Genomic DNA, 14,122 nt, shown 5'->3' on the forward strand with positions numbered 1-14,122 from the left:
CAGCCAGGAAGTGGTAGGCCACGTAAACCGACGGAGAGGGGTCAGCGGATGCTCAGGCGCAAAGGTGCAAAGACTTTCTGCACAGTCAATTGCTGCAGAGCTCCAAACTTCATGTGGCCTTCAGATTAGCCCGAGTACAGTACGCAGAGAGCTTCACGGAATGGGTTTCCATGGCAGAGCCACTGGACTATAGAGCAGTGGAGACGCGTTCTCTGGAGTGATGAATCACGCTTTTCCATCTGGCAATCTGATGGACGAGTCTGGGTTTGGAGGTTGCCAGGAGAACGCTACATTTCGGACTGCATTGTGCCAAGTGTGAAATTTGGTGTAGGAGGAATTATGGTGTGGGGTTGTTTTTCAGGAGTCGGGCTTGGACCCTTAGCTCCAGTGAAAGGAACTTTGAATGCTTCAGGATACCAAAACATTTTGGACAATTCCATGCTCCCGACCTTGTGGGAACAGTTTGGAGCGGGCCCCTTCCTCTTCCAACATGACTGTGCACCAGTGCACAAAGCAAGGTCCATAAAGACATGGATGACAGAGTCTGGTGTGGATGAACTTGACTGGCCTGCACAGAGTGCTGACCTGAACCCGATAGAACACCTTTGGGATGCATTAGAGCGGAGACTGAGAGCCAGGTATTGTCAGGGCATGAAGTCTGACTGCTATCTGTCCCTTGACCCAGTCCTTTTACACATAAAGAAAACATGCAAATGCTCTCCGATGTTGTCCTCCTCCAACTGGCTGCCTGGTGTCCAGACCTCAGCCTCATTGGATGTCGAGGCAGCCTTTTCTCCAAGTCTCTGATTACTGATAATGAGAAGAAACAAGTCCTTAGTTGGCAGGGAGCTGTTGAAACAATTTGCTGCAAAACAAGCCTGAGGTCAAAAGTTCCATCCCAATGCCTATGATGGGTCATGAGTTCCCCACCCTGTGACTGAATGGGTTGCCAGTTGCTTCAGATGTCCAGTCTCTAGTCACCCAGGGCCACCTTTCATGATTGGCAAATAATTATCAAAGTACTGCATAAAGTACCATTCATTTCATTTCTACCTTTAACTAACACTAATAATTCCAACACATAATATATTTGCTAATATAATAACTCATAATGTTATGATGCATTAAGCTAAATATATGATTCCAACAGTGTGTATACAGTATATACCATATATATATGTACACTATGTATTTCAGTTTTTATCATGCATCTACTGCTGCTCTCATAATAAAGGCTTTTATTGCCCTCTCCATAATGAGAGTGCCGTGGCCTTTGTGCTGTTCAGTGGACATCATTTATTCATGTTGGTCTGGCCACCATGTTGCACCAGTTCCCAACAACACACACTCACCAAACTTTGGTGGTTGGGATCAAATTACCCACCCACTCGCTCACCGTCTCACATCTCAGCTTAAAGCCATCAAACAAACTGCTTGTGTCTGTCTTGACAAGACACAATAGGCTGAAAAGAGCTTCTCTTGGCAAAGTCGGCGAACCAAGGTAAGTCAGGCCGGTGTGTGTTTTTATTTTACAGTCTTTCGTTTTGTGACCTGAGTGACCGACACACAATCTGCCACTGTGACGGCTGCTCTAACAGGGAGCCGCAGTGAGAATGCGATGGCGGAGAACCTGGTCTTAGCCGGCCGACAGGATGACAAGGAGCGCCTGTCGCTCCTTCCCACTCTTCCACACCGTCGTGTACTTGTATCAGGTGAAATAAGCTTTCAGTCTATTTCATGCTTGGAGCTTCTCTTATAACTCACAGTATTCACTATGGCAAACACAGCACTGGGGAGTTTGCGCTGAAAGTAAAGATGATGGTTAATTCTCTCAGCACTTGTATTTCCATTTAGATTTTATAATTCTATATTTGAAATACCCCGTGACCCTGAGCTCGGGAGTAAGCGGGTATGGAAAGTGAATGAATGAATGAATATTTGAAATATTCCTTTAGTGATTTTGCACTAATTAGGTCATTGCACCATCTACCGCTTCCTTGCACAGCCACCACTGCACATGCTCCTCCACTGTGGCACCCTCATAAGTAACCCTACAATTTTCTCATTTAACTTTCCTGCCTTGACTTAATTTCCTCTCTCCTTGCCGCTCTCCTTTTCTTCACCCTCTGATGCTTTTACCCCCTTGCTCCCCTATTCCCCACCCCTCCCTCAGACCAGGCCTATTTGCAGGCAGCGGCTATTTTCCAGCAGCTGCGTCCGGAGAAGGTGGCGACGCAGCCCTCCCTGCGCTACGAGAAGAAAACGGACAAACCTCCGCCGGAGGGCGGTGAAGAGAAAGCGGCGCCGAGACAGGCCTACCAGCTCGCCTTCGACACGCTCAAATGTACGACATCCGTCAAAACGGGTTCGTTTTTCGCAACCAAATTGCCCCCGGAGAGGACTGACGGATGGCGACGAGGAGGAATAATTTTGATGTGTCCCACGCGGCGGACCTCAGAACCGTCCTTCAGGAGGGCCTTATCTCCGTAATGAATGGCGGTGGAGCGGCAGTATGTGTCAACCCCAATATTCAGCTGTGAATTGCAGCTTAAACTGCAGGATGTAGATTAAATAGCATCGACTTCCACGTTTCATTTCCACTGTAAATGACTTCAGCCGGAGCTCCAACAGATGTCTGCACGGGGCCGATAAAACAGGGCGCGCTGCAGAAGAACGCACGGGCACGGGCATGGGACACACATGCGCACACATACACACACACATTTGTGTTGAAGCTGCAGAGATAAGTCTTGCTTCTCAGGTGCCCACCACCAGCTGAGTGCACATTTGATTTGACTATGTTTAATCGAGGGCAGTATAAACATACATATTGGATGTTCTCCCTGTTGTCTATGTGAGTTCTTTCTGTCCGCCCCACAGTCCAAAGACATGCACGGGAGCTCGATTGGCAACTCTACATTGTCCATAGGTGTGAGTGTGTGTGGTTGTGCGATTGCTTGGTTCAGGATGTATGTACCCTGCTTTCACCCAAAGACAGCTGGGCATTGGCCTCTGCAATCACAGCTGGATGGAGACACTTTCCATACACACTCTACATCTTTTTTCTTTTTTCATGATGAAGATAAAGTGTAATGGAAAAGTAGAGACGTATACAAAACCATCAAAATTGCCAGTTTCACTGACCTCTAAAATATTTTTATCCCTTCTTTTGTTACCGTTTTTGTCCATGTAGCTACTTGCTAAATGGAACAGTTCCTGTTGCATGTCAGAGTGATGATGATGATAATTCTTTTTTTTTTTTTATTAATATTTACAATACATGTAATTTAAGCATGAGATTGAACATCAACATGTTTATGCGTTCACCCAGATCAAGACTTACTGGAAGACGTCATGGCCGACAGCTGTTTCCACAAGTCTCAGCACATCGTGAGTCCCAGCGGACAGACAGACAGAACAGAAAGGGCAACAAATGAAAATCTAAATCAAAACAACTTCGACCCCAGTGACTATTAAACTGTCTGGGAGTTATCAGCCTCCAGATAAAGCAGCTGCACTCTAGTTTTTACCGACTGTGTGCTTTTGTTGCAATGTGGTGCAACACAGCAGCACCTTCTGTACTTTCATCTGAAGGCAAGTTTGTTACAGATGGCAAATGATGCATACAGCATCACAGTGTAGTGTGTGATGAGTTAAGAGAATAGCAAAGTTTTACTTGTTCTACTGTTTTTTTTTTGTTTTTTTTTTAAATTGATTGACACTATAATGGTGTTTTTTCAGTTCAGCCACTCGTTGCCACTGGCGATGGTGATGCTGTTTGACTTCCAGGACCGAGGGTTTGTGAAGCGTGATCATTCTACAAAAGAAGAGGAGGAGCCCCTGCAAGAAGTCAGGGACCTCGAAGAAAGTCTGCAGAGGTTATGTGTTTGCGTGTTTGAGGTGGTTCGATCTGGAAAAAGGGAAAGTGCTGCTTCTCTGAGTGTGTATGCGCGTGCTTGTTGCAGGTGCAAGACTAAACTGGCCGCGTCTCTGGCTCGCTACCGAGTGAAACAGTGTCTGCAGAGCGTCTCATGCTTTCTGTCTGAGTCTGTGAGGACCAAACAGAGCAGAGCCAAACATCTCCCACTGTATCCCTGGGTTAATCCTTTCAAAACCAGGTATGCACACACGCACACGCACACACACTTTTATCTGGTTAAAACCTGCAAAAGATGCAGCCTCAGGAAGAAATGATTTGTATTAATCTATTTTTTCAGTGTTTGGTGGTTCTGGTGCTTCCTCCACAGGGATTAACTGCTCTGCACTTGCATGAATCTAGAGTGCTTTATTTTTCTCTTTTTTATATGTGCAAAAACTCTGAGACAGAACTTGGAAAGAACAAGAAATATCTTGCACCCAGAAGTTCAGCTTGTCAAATGAAGAAATATTTGTGGTGGGCACGTGGCCAGTATTTCTTTCTTCCTTCCTTTTAATTAAAACTCTGAGTCATTTTAAATGGGATTTACTGTTGACTTGTTTTTAGAGTTTAATTTCTCCTGTGAATAAAGCCAAACTGCCCAAAAAGCTGAAGGAAGCCTCCCGAACACAATAGCTTGGTTTCAGTCGCATGGTTATGACTACGCGGGACAGCATCACAAATTCAAATGGAGGGCAAGAAGTAGAAATTAGACTTCCTGCCCTCCGTCTAAGCCAGGGGTCCCCAAACCACATCCGGCCCCCTGTGTGTCTCTGTCCGGCCTGCGTGAAGGCTGAAGACACCAGTGATAATAACATGTAATAAGAGTGTACTGTTGGGCACAGCCTTTAAGAAACTCTGTTGAGTGAACGTGTTGTTGTGGCTGTTATTGTTTTTTATAAAAGTGTCACCAAACAAGTTAAGGTGAAAAAAATTTGGTAATTTTTTTTCACGTCTGAAAAAAAGAATTTAGAACATCAGCTTTTAAATGAAGTCACTTCGTAATTTACTTTGTTCCTCAGTTTGTCTACGCCGTTAATTCTTACGTTGCTTTTTTTCTGGCAAAAGATGTAACATCCAAATTTTGTACTGGTCCACTGGAAATACAGTTTCTCTGACTTGCAGACCGACCTGTTCTAGGGTTTTTCACAGGACCACAGCAGACCACATCAGTCTTTGAATAAAGAGGGTACAGCACGCTCCTGCAGCTTGTATGAGGGAAATTAAACTCTGGTTTTTACCACGAGGAAAAATGCTGCCTCATTGTTTACCAGCCAGCCCCTCGAGGAGGCGATCCTCAGATTGGTTACTGATGCAAAGGAGCCTCCAAAACGTATTGCAAACATCCTCCATGCTCTGCTGTGGCCTGCAAACAAGAGATTCAGCCACTCACTAAAATGATGTTTCTAATCTTTCCTCCGCAGCCTTGATGAGGTGTGCGAAGCATTCAGAGGAGCCGGCCTGCGAGAGGTGGAGAAGGTGGCCGACCTCAGCCAATCATCTTTCTGCAGGGACCCCCTCTGCCCGGACACGCTCGTCTTTCCCCAGCAGCTTCACATGAGGCTCCAGCACAGCAGCCTCCCCGTCGCACATGAGCTCAACACACAGGTAGTCGCCACTGTGGGGACGTGGATAGCGTGCGTGCTATTGTGTGTAGGTAATAAATGTCGGTGAAATTCGATAGAAGGGAACTAACGGGGTGCCAGCAGGGAGGTATGATTGATAGGCTTTCAGAGTAGATGAGGTGAAATGTTTAAGGAAGTTGAATCCAGCATGATACATGTTTTAAGACGTCTGCATTATTCAGGTTATTAGACTTGACCTCACCTTGTGACTTGATGTTGTCCACATACAACCAGTGACGGTCCCAGTCGATTCTTCTTGGCTCAGCCGAGGTTCACCAGAGGCTGCTGAGACTTTGCAGAGAGGTTATACGAGAGAGTATATGCACAGTTGACAGCTTCTCTTGGTGAAATTGTAGTAGTGAGAAGTTGCGATGAAAATGTATGTGACTTAGAAGCTGCAAAGATTCTATGAACAAAAGAAAGTGTTCATAGGACACTGACACACTGAATTTAAAAAGCATTATAAAGTATGGCACTTAAAAGCTGCACAGATTATGAACTAAAGGAAGTGTAGGCACTCCCCTTTGTTGTTAAAGGGACAGTTCAACCAAAAATCTAAGTGTGACACATTGAACACTCACTGCTGTGAAGTGTTTTTGGGTTTGGTGGAGAGTCAACCCAGTGTAATAACAACAGTTAATATCTGCTCAGCTGCCTTAACAGATAGATGGATGGGGAAATGTCATCAGAGTGTACACTGGCATTGGGTTATCAAATTTCAATTTGGGGTTAACTATCCCTTTGTGATTTATGAATGGAGGCTTCATCGCTCCTGCAAGGTCACATGGTCACCAAGTTTCAAGTTCAATCAACTTGGATCACGCGGTCACATCCTTAATGCACATTAGACTAAAGACCAGCAGCGTCTCTTGGCAGGACAGGAGCGTGAGCCTGGCAGTCAGCGTGGTACGCCCCCTGCTGTATGAACATGGCGACGTCCTGCTGGTGGGGTCCTTCTCGGCTCTGACTGTGGCCCATTTGGCCGTGGCGGCCACCGCCCGCTCGGGCCGAGTGTTGGTGTGCGGCCCCGACCACACGCCCGCCCAGGTCGAGGAGATGCAGGAGCTGCTGGCGCTGATGGAAATTAGCAGTAAGTGAGAAGGATAAAATAGCTGAGAGCAGAATCCATTCAAGCTAGACAGAGCAGAATTGAGAACTCTGCAAGTGACTGTGTGACGTAGACGTGCAGGTCCTGTCCAAGACGTTCCGGGGTCTGCACGAGTGGGACACAACCATCCAGCGTTTGAAGGTCATCATGGTTCTACCTCAGTGCTCGTCGTCAGCCCTCAGTGACCCGGTGGCCACCATCCACAGTGAGCATGGAGGTAATCAGCTCACTGGAATGGAGTAAAGATCCTGGAGAGAAATATGTTGTTTTAATGCAATCCAATATTGTGTAAAATTCCATTGTTATCAATGTTTTCCAACATAGGCACTCAGTGAACCTCCAAAATAAGAGAACCGTAGAGAATTCTTTGTCTTCTTCTTTTGCTTACTCTTCTTTTCAACTTAAGTAGGAATCTGGCCTTTTTGATGTTACAAAGGGCACTAATAAACTAAACCAAACCCATCTACCTACCTATATTAATATCCTCATCAATTCATCATTGTTCAACTTTAAGACACCATTCAACAATATCGAGGATCCAACAAAGCTAACTCTGGACCTAGAAATATTGCGTCATACACTATATTTCTAGTCAAATGTGTCTTTTCTTTCTCCCGATTAAATTTCCACGTCTGAGACTCAAAGCAAACAAATCCAGTTTTTTACATCTGTTGCCAGACTTGGACCTGCTGCAGGACTTGTGTCATGGTCCCTTACCGAAGAGCAAAATACACAAGATGGCCTACCAGCAGACGCGACTTCTTAGCCACGCCTTCTCCTGTCAGTACAAGTTGGACACTCACTGGAGTAGCCACAGAACTTTATGATGTTGCAAGGAGGAATTAATGAATTAATTAGTTCACTAAGTACAACAAGAATGAAGCACCAAATCCACAATAATGAGATTAAAAAAAAAAAAAAAAAAAAAAAGCCAACTGTAGATCAGTAATGATGTTATTTGTGTGGTAATACTTGCGGGGGACATTAACACGCACACATTACCATAGACAAAACAAGAGTACTAACCTGTCTAACTACTGTGTATTCCTTGTCGCGAGTGTTGGAATCGTTCCAGTGAGAACCAAAGAACACACTCATCTATGTTCTTGTGTCTCGGTGTCAAGTCTCCAAAGTTCAGACTGTGGTCTACTGCACACGCTCAGTGCACCCCGAGGAAAACGAGCAGCTGGTGAGGAGAGTGTTGGAAAAAACACACACTCCCCCGAAACTGCTGCCCTTCAGGTAAACCTGCACCCTCCACCCCCTCTTCTCAGTCATGTGTGCAGTGATACTTTTCAATACTCTGCTTGTTCAAACCACCGATGTCATGGAATAAGCGTCCTGGACTTGCAGCAAGAATAGGGACTATACTGGTACCTCGTGCAGAGGCTTCACTAACCACCGTCTTACAAGTGACTATCAACTGATTTATTCTGAGCACAATATTCTCATGGGCAGAACTTTTGTCCTGGTGCTGATGAGGTGTTTGGCCCGAGGCACTGTGTCTGGCACAGGAGAGGAAAATGAGGACAAATTAGTCAGACAGCACGTTCCCATTAAGCACAACAATTCAAATGTTGCCTTGTTCAAGGTCGACTGCTGAATAAAAGAGTCATGTGAACCGTCTCCTGCTGGCTTCTCCAGAGTGAGCGGCCCCGTCTTCCCAGACGACCCGGGATCAGGAGACGCCACAGACTCGCATTTCTTCCGGCTGCAGCCGTCCGACTTCACCAACGGCTGCTTTGTGGCTCGCCTCTCACGACAGGTGAGAGAGGAACGCCAGAGTGGAAGTGCGTGAGATGTGAGATCTCTGTCACACGTCTGCGGTGGTTCAGTGTGTGTGTGTGTGTGTGTGAGAGAGAGAGAGAGAGAGAGAGAGGGAGAGAGAGAGAGAGAGAGAGATTGCGTGAGTCCTTTTGCAGCTGCCGCCAAGACGGCACCTTTTTAATGTGTTTCTGCTGGGAGGTCACACAATTCTGCTTGTGTGTGTGTATGTGTGCGCATGCTACAAACGACAGCACATGCAGGCTTGTGTTATTTTCACATTTCCACCTAAAAAGAGAGCTGGAGATGAAACACATTCCACAGTTACCCAGAACGGATGACTTCCCCCTCCCGATTTTTTCTGTTCCGCAGTCTCATCTTCACTACTGACAATCTTGTTGCATCACTATCTCCGCTCCATCAAACTTCTGCTCCTTCTTTTTTCACCCCTTGCTCTTCACATTGAACAAAAAATTGTAAATATATCACAAGGAAATAAGATTCTGCTCTTTTGATTGAAAAAGCTCAAAAGGAAGTGATGCAGAGAGGCGACACACTGCCTGGGGGACACATTGTGACTCACGCAGACACACACACACACACACACACACACAAGATGATGTCTTGTAAATAAGTGATGGGTTTCCTCGTCGTGGGTCATTTCCGTTTCCATCTTTAATGTCTTCCTGCAGTTCTCCTGACAGTTTCCCCCCTGAGACCTGTATATATTTTTTAAGTGTTGGATTTCGTCATCCAATCTTAAAATGCGGTTGATGTTGCAGGCAGACCCCACCAAAGTGGAAACGGTTCAAGATGTCCTGGCGAGGGCGGCGGCCAAGGGCCTCCTGGGCGGGATCGTTGCTCCGCCGTCGAAAAAGGGCAAAAAGGGGAAACGCAGGAAGAAACAGACAGGAAACGAGTCCGGTAATGGACAGAGCGAGGAGGGGGAGGGACACGAGGATGGGGAAGAGGGATGTGGCGAGGAGGATAAGGAGAAAGGCAAGCGAGGAAAGAGGAGGAGAAAGAGGAGAGCTGTCAAAGGGGGCAAGGGAAAAGTCAGTCAGCTCGCCAAGCAAGCTGGCAGGTCTGCGGCGGCACCCAGGCACCAAGACAAAGAACACAAGAAGAAGAAAGTCAGTGAGAGGAGGGGTCCAGCCAGGAGCAAACCGCGAAAAATCCCCCGTCTGACCCTGACCTTGATATCCTCCCCCAAGCCCTCCAGCCCCCTGTCCTCCATCACGGCGCTCGCACACAGGCTGAGCCAGAACGCCGCCATCAAGTCACCGCAGGGGGCGCACCTGAGCGACCCTTCCGCCACACGTCCGCCCCCGCCGGCCCACCGCGGGGCCGCTAAGCAGGTGAAAAAGCCGAGCGCAAGAGTGGAGAAAACCCTGAAGGATGAGTGCAAAGCGGCGAGACCGTCCGTAGCCAAGACAGCAAAGGCGTCGGGGGGAGAACCGAGTCTGGCGGCCTGCGTCCTGCCACCGGTCACCCCACTGTCCCGATGCTCCCTCAGCAGCAGCAGCGGCAGCGGCAGCTCCGTCTCTCAGCACCCCGCCACCAACACAGGTCCCGACTCCCGGCTCGGCCTCGGCCAGGTGTCTCCGTCCACCTCCTTCATCTCCCTGCCTGGACTGTAGCTCAGTGCTAATGTGGCGTTTCTGTTGTTATTGTTGTTAGTAGTGCTAGCGCAGTTGCACTGTTGAGTTATGATGAAATGCTGTTCAGCCTATTTTTTGCTTACATATTGTGATCTTACATGTGAAACCTTTCCTTTTTATTTCTGCCTTCTTGTAACAAACATCCACTCAGTCATTCATTCATTTTTGAACCTTCGCAATTTGGAATTTGAAATAACAGAAGAGGCAATTGTTGCTGACAGCCAGAAAAAAGTCAGACAGTCTGAACGCGCTGAAACCTGTTTATACTGGAGACAGATTGAAGTATATGGATTCATCTATGTAAACACAATCAAGTCTCCTCAGTATAAACAGTAATTCAATTAATAGATGTTCAGAAATGGTTTTAGTGCTACATTCCAGGGGTCGATTCCTTCTTATGAGGCCTTTTAATTAGTTAGTGGAGTTTAGGCAGAAAGTAGGGAGACAGAGAGTAAAATGAGACTGAGAAGAAGTGATTGTAATAATAAAGACACCCTGTTAAGGGACCCTGGAGGGAAACTGTGGTAATAGCAGTCTGAATGAACACAGAGAGAAAGGCAGAGGATTTATTTTATTACGCTGTTTATTCTCACAATTGGTTACATTGATCAAGTGTACAAATCAGTGAGCAGCAAACGGAAGCCAACACATCCATCTGTGGGAAATGTGTTTGTTGTTGTCGTGGTTGTATGTGTGTGAGTTGGATGAGAGACACTCGGAGCCCACTGCTGTTCCAACTACCTGCCAGCCACCTCCTCCTCCTCCCTCCAGCTGACAAGTAGGAGCACCAGTGGACCCCCAGCTCTCAGTGCGCTTTACAAGGTGAAGGTAACGCTCCTGTCTGTCTGTTTCTGCAACAGCCGAACATTGTTGTTGTGGCCTCGTGAGATAATCTGGAGAAACAAAGATGCTGAGTAAAGAGTTCTCTTGCCCCAACTAATAAAATCAGTATATACCTTTATAAAATAGAATAAATAAAATAAAAAATATTTCTGTTCAGTACATACAGTCGTCCTTTAAACCATCTATTAGCATGCAAGGCCCTTTTCACGACTTTCCTCCGGTCAAGGTGAAACAAATGCATAGATAATTGCTCAGTTAGACTCAGCATCAAATTAATTGATGACTGTGAAGATTTTCAATCGCCGCTACTCTCCCTTTCATTATTTGCTCTCATATTTTCTTATCTACAATGATGTATATGACTATTTTACACTTTGGCCATTTGGTGAGTATTTTTTTTGTTCTCCAAGAAAGAAAAAAGGCATTTCATTACCTGAAAACAATAGAAAACTACAGACATTCAAAATGAAAATATAGCTTATAACAAAGATTAATTCCAAATGTTACATTGAATGGAAAAATATATACATACAATTCATTCACATTTCAAGAACGTCGTAAAAAAAGAACAAGAAAAAAACGGTGACATGGCAGAATTTTCCACCAAGAACCTCATACACTCCCAGTTCCCTCAGTGTGGCGCTGGAAGGACATTCTGATATCATGCAAAGCAACACAGTACTCTCTTTAAACCCTGCTCTTTATATTACCGCTGCCGCACCTGTCAAGATTTTCTTCCTTCGAACAACGTCCCAAAATCCTCTGAATTCACACTAGTAAGCAGCTTATCGTTTTAACAAGTGGCCGTGTAAGCTGCATCTTACAAGCTAGCTATATCCTCAGCTCGCTATGCTAAATAGAATATTTCAGCTACGGTTGATGAGATCATCATCAAATACTGGGGCTAAAGCGACATGATTAAGCTAGCCCTCTCAGCAAAGCTCAAGATGTGGAGTTAGTTATTGCTCGTACTGATAAGAGATTACGTCGAACAAAGAAGAATAAAGAGGCTGCTGAAAGCCTTAAATACGTAGAGAACTTGAGGGTGGCCGATTTATGCTTTGTAAAATGACAATTCCCAATAGTAAATGTGGCCAGGAGTTAGCCTTGTCCATTTGTTGACAGATAATGACGCTAACATCAGCCTGAAGAGGCTAATGTTAGCATGCGGAACCCTCTGATGGAATACGCATCAAGGCCAATACAAGTAGGGTCTAACTTTGATTATTGATTTTTATTTTTATTTTTTAGTCATACATGTGAAGGAAGTGAAGCTTGACAGGGAGGCATCGGCTATGTCCCGTTTCCGAACTGGATTGACAATACTACACTTTCGAATGTCGTTTCACATGTCGTTTTTCTGTCCAAATCCGAGCGTGTCGCACGTGACATTGCGAGGAACTAGCAGCGTTGACAGAGATTTTTGGGAGAACTGCCAAGACCCGACAAAAAAACTGAAACAGGACTGGTTCTGTGGCACTGATAGAGACACTTGCACAGTGAGGATGCACTCAAAGAGACGCAGAAGGCGCATTCAAGTGAACAGAGCCCCCAAGACAGACAGACAGACAGACAGACAGATAGCAGCCCGGGAAAGTTGCAAATCAGTTGAGTCAACGTGTGCCCCCGGTTAGCTTTCCTACTTAAAAACAAACGTAAAAAACATAAAAAAACAAGAAAAAAAAAACAGCCGAGGCTGGAGGCACGACGCGTTTCTCTCCGTCTCACCTCCTCACGGTCCACAACTCAGCTGAGGACAAAAATTGTAAACCCAAGTACAAAAACATTCCTTCAGCATCCATAACACGGTTCCTATGGCATCCCTTGGGTTCAAACTCCCATTAAGTGAGTGGACACGAGGCCTTCGAAGACTAATACTGAGGCGGGAATACTCAACGGTCGCTCCAGCGTGTGTTCCAAAGCAGCAGCAGCAGCAGCAGCAGCAGCAGCAGAATGCCCATCGCTCCTGCGGTCATCTGCGGGAAAAAGGTCAGTTCTGAACAAAAGCAGAGGGGGGGAGGGTGGGCAAGACTCAGCCCTTCCCTTCTTCTCCAATATGGCTATCATCTGTCATTTTCCAAGGGTGTGGGGGAAAAACAGGAGAGACGATGGGTGAAATGATAAAATGTGAACGATGCTTTGGGTGAAAGGTCACTTCTCGTTTGCCTCACACGGGGAACCAAACGGCGTGGCTTCGGATTTCCTGCCCCCTTCCTTTAGATTCCTGCAAGCGGCAGCAGCAGCAGCAGCAGCAGCAGCAGCAGCAGCAGCAGCAGCGTGTAACTATCGTCTAGGATGGGCTCACTGGGGTACAAAGAAGTTCATGCAGGATTAGTGGAGCAGACTAGAGATGCGAGTGTGTGGACAGGCAGCCAATTCTCTTCCTGTTGCTAGCAGCTTCTCATTGAGTGTCCAGAGATGGTTGTTTTTTCTTCTGCTGGCCTAATGCCGAGAGTGCAAGGGGACACTGTGGGTGAAGAGCCACGACAGACCACTGGCGGGCAGCCGAGATGAGTAAGAAGGGGGGCGTGGCCAGGAGTGCCGGGTCATGCTGGCAGACAGGGAATACGACTGGAGCTCAGAGGGAGAGAGAGAGAGAGAGAGAGAGGGAGAGAGAGAGAGAGAGAGAGAGAGAGACGGGAAGCACTGAGTGAAGGAGCACAACCTCCATCGTTGGTCCTACTTCACTTCTGATGGGGGAGGGTTGGAGGGTGGGGTGAGAGTCACTTCTATGTACACCATTGCAACAGGGTTCTTTATGTCTGTTCCTCCTCCAAGAGTCTTTATTCAACCCGTTCAGCGAGAGAACCTGCTCCGAGTGCCTCGGGCTAGAACTTCATCAGGATAAAATCCCTTTTTCCCGCTTTTTCCCCACACGTTTTCATGCTCACTCCGCATTGCAATCAGCGAGAGGTTGGTGGTGGCAGCAGTGTGACTGGTTACTGTGTATGGGTGGGGCTGGGTGGAGTGGTGGTGGTGGTGCTGTTGGGGGGGGGGTTGGCTGGGGGCGCCGTCCAGGGCGCTCTACTGCGGCAACTCGTTGACGGGCCGCTTGTGTTTGAGGGTGTCGATGAGAGACTGGACCCCCCTCTTGACGCTGGTGGAGACCCGGCGGGACACCGAGTCGCCGGGCGGCGAGGAGCCGCAGGCCTTCTGGGAGGGGGGGCGGGCCACCAGACACTTCTGGTAGCGGAGCTGAAAGACA

At 46.9% G+C, this 14,122-nt stretch overlaps 2 protein-coding genes across 5 annotated transcripts in view; one reads left to right on the forward strand and one right to left on the reverse strand.

Moving 5' to 3' along the window:
- Nucleotides 1-909: 909 nt before the first annotated feature.
- LOC142900977 (putative methyltransferase NSUN7) lies at nt 910-11,117 on the forward strand. Its single transcript, XM_076045623.1, has 12 exons — nt 910-1,712; nt 2,174-2,344; nt 3,332-3,390; nt 3,742-3,878; nt 3,966-4,118; nt 5,341-5,524; nt 6,418-6,631; nt 6,723-6,866; nt 7,328-7,429; nt 7,774-7,891; nt 8,294-8,414; nt 9,196-11,117. Exons 1-12 carry the CDS (start codon nt 1,619-1,621, stop codon nt 10,051-10,053), a joined length of 2,355 nt encoding a protein of 784 aa, XP_075901738.1. The 5' UTR covers nt 910-1,618; the 3' UTR covers nt 10,054-11,117.
- Nucleotides 10,640-14,122, reverse strand: part of apbb2b (amyloid beta (A4) precursor protein-binding, family B, member 2b) — a 44,632-nt gene continuing 41,149 nt past the window's right edge. For all 4 annotated transcript variants that reach the window (XM_076045613.1, XM_076045587.1, XM_076045596.1 and 1 more), the window contains exon 17: nt 10,640-14,112. In XM_076045613.1, coding sequence (XP_075901728.1) covers nt 13,942-14,112 — 171 coding nt within the window. In that variant the 3' untranslated portion in view covers nt 10,640-13,941. The remainder of the gene's footprint in view (nt 14,113-14,122) is intronic.

The sequence above is a fragment of the Nelusetta ayraudi genome, unplaced genomic scaffold (genome assembly GCF_046127955.1).
Source record: "Nelusetta ayraudi isolate G7.1 ecotype Tasmania unplaced genomic scaffold, CSIRO-AGI_Nayr_v1 ptg000004l, whole genome shotgun sequence".
Taxonomy (NCBI): Eukaryota; Metazoa; Chordata; class Actinopteri; order Tetraodontiformes; family Monacanthidae; genus Nelusetta; species Nelusetta ayraudi.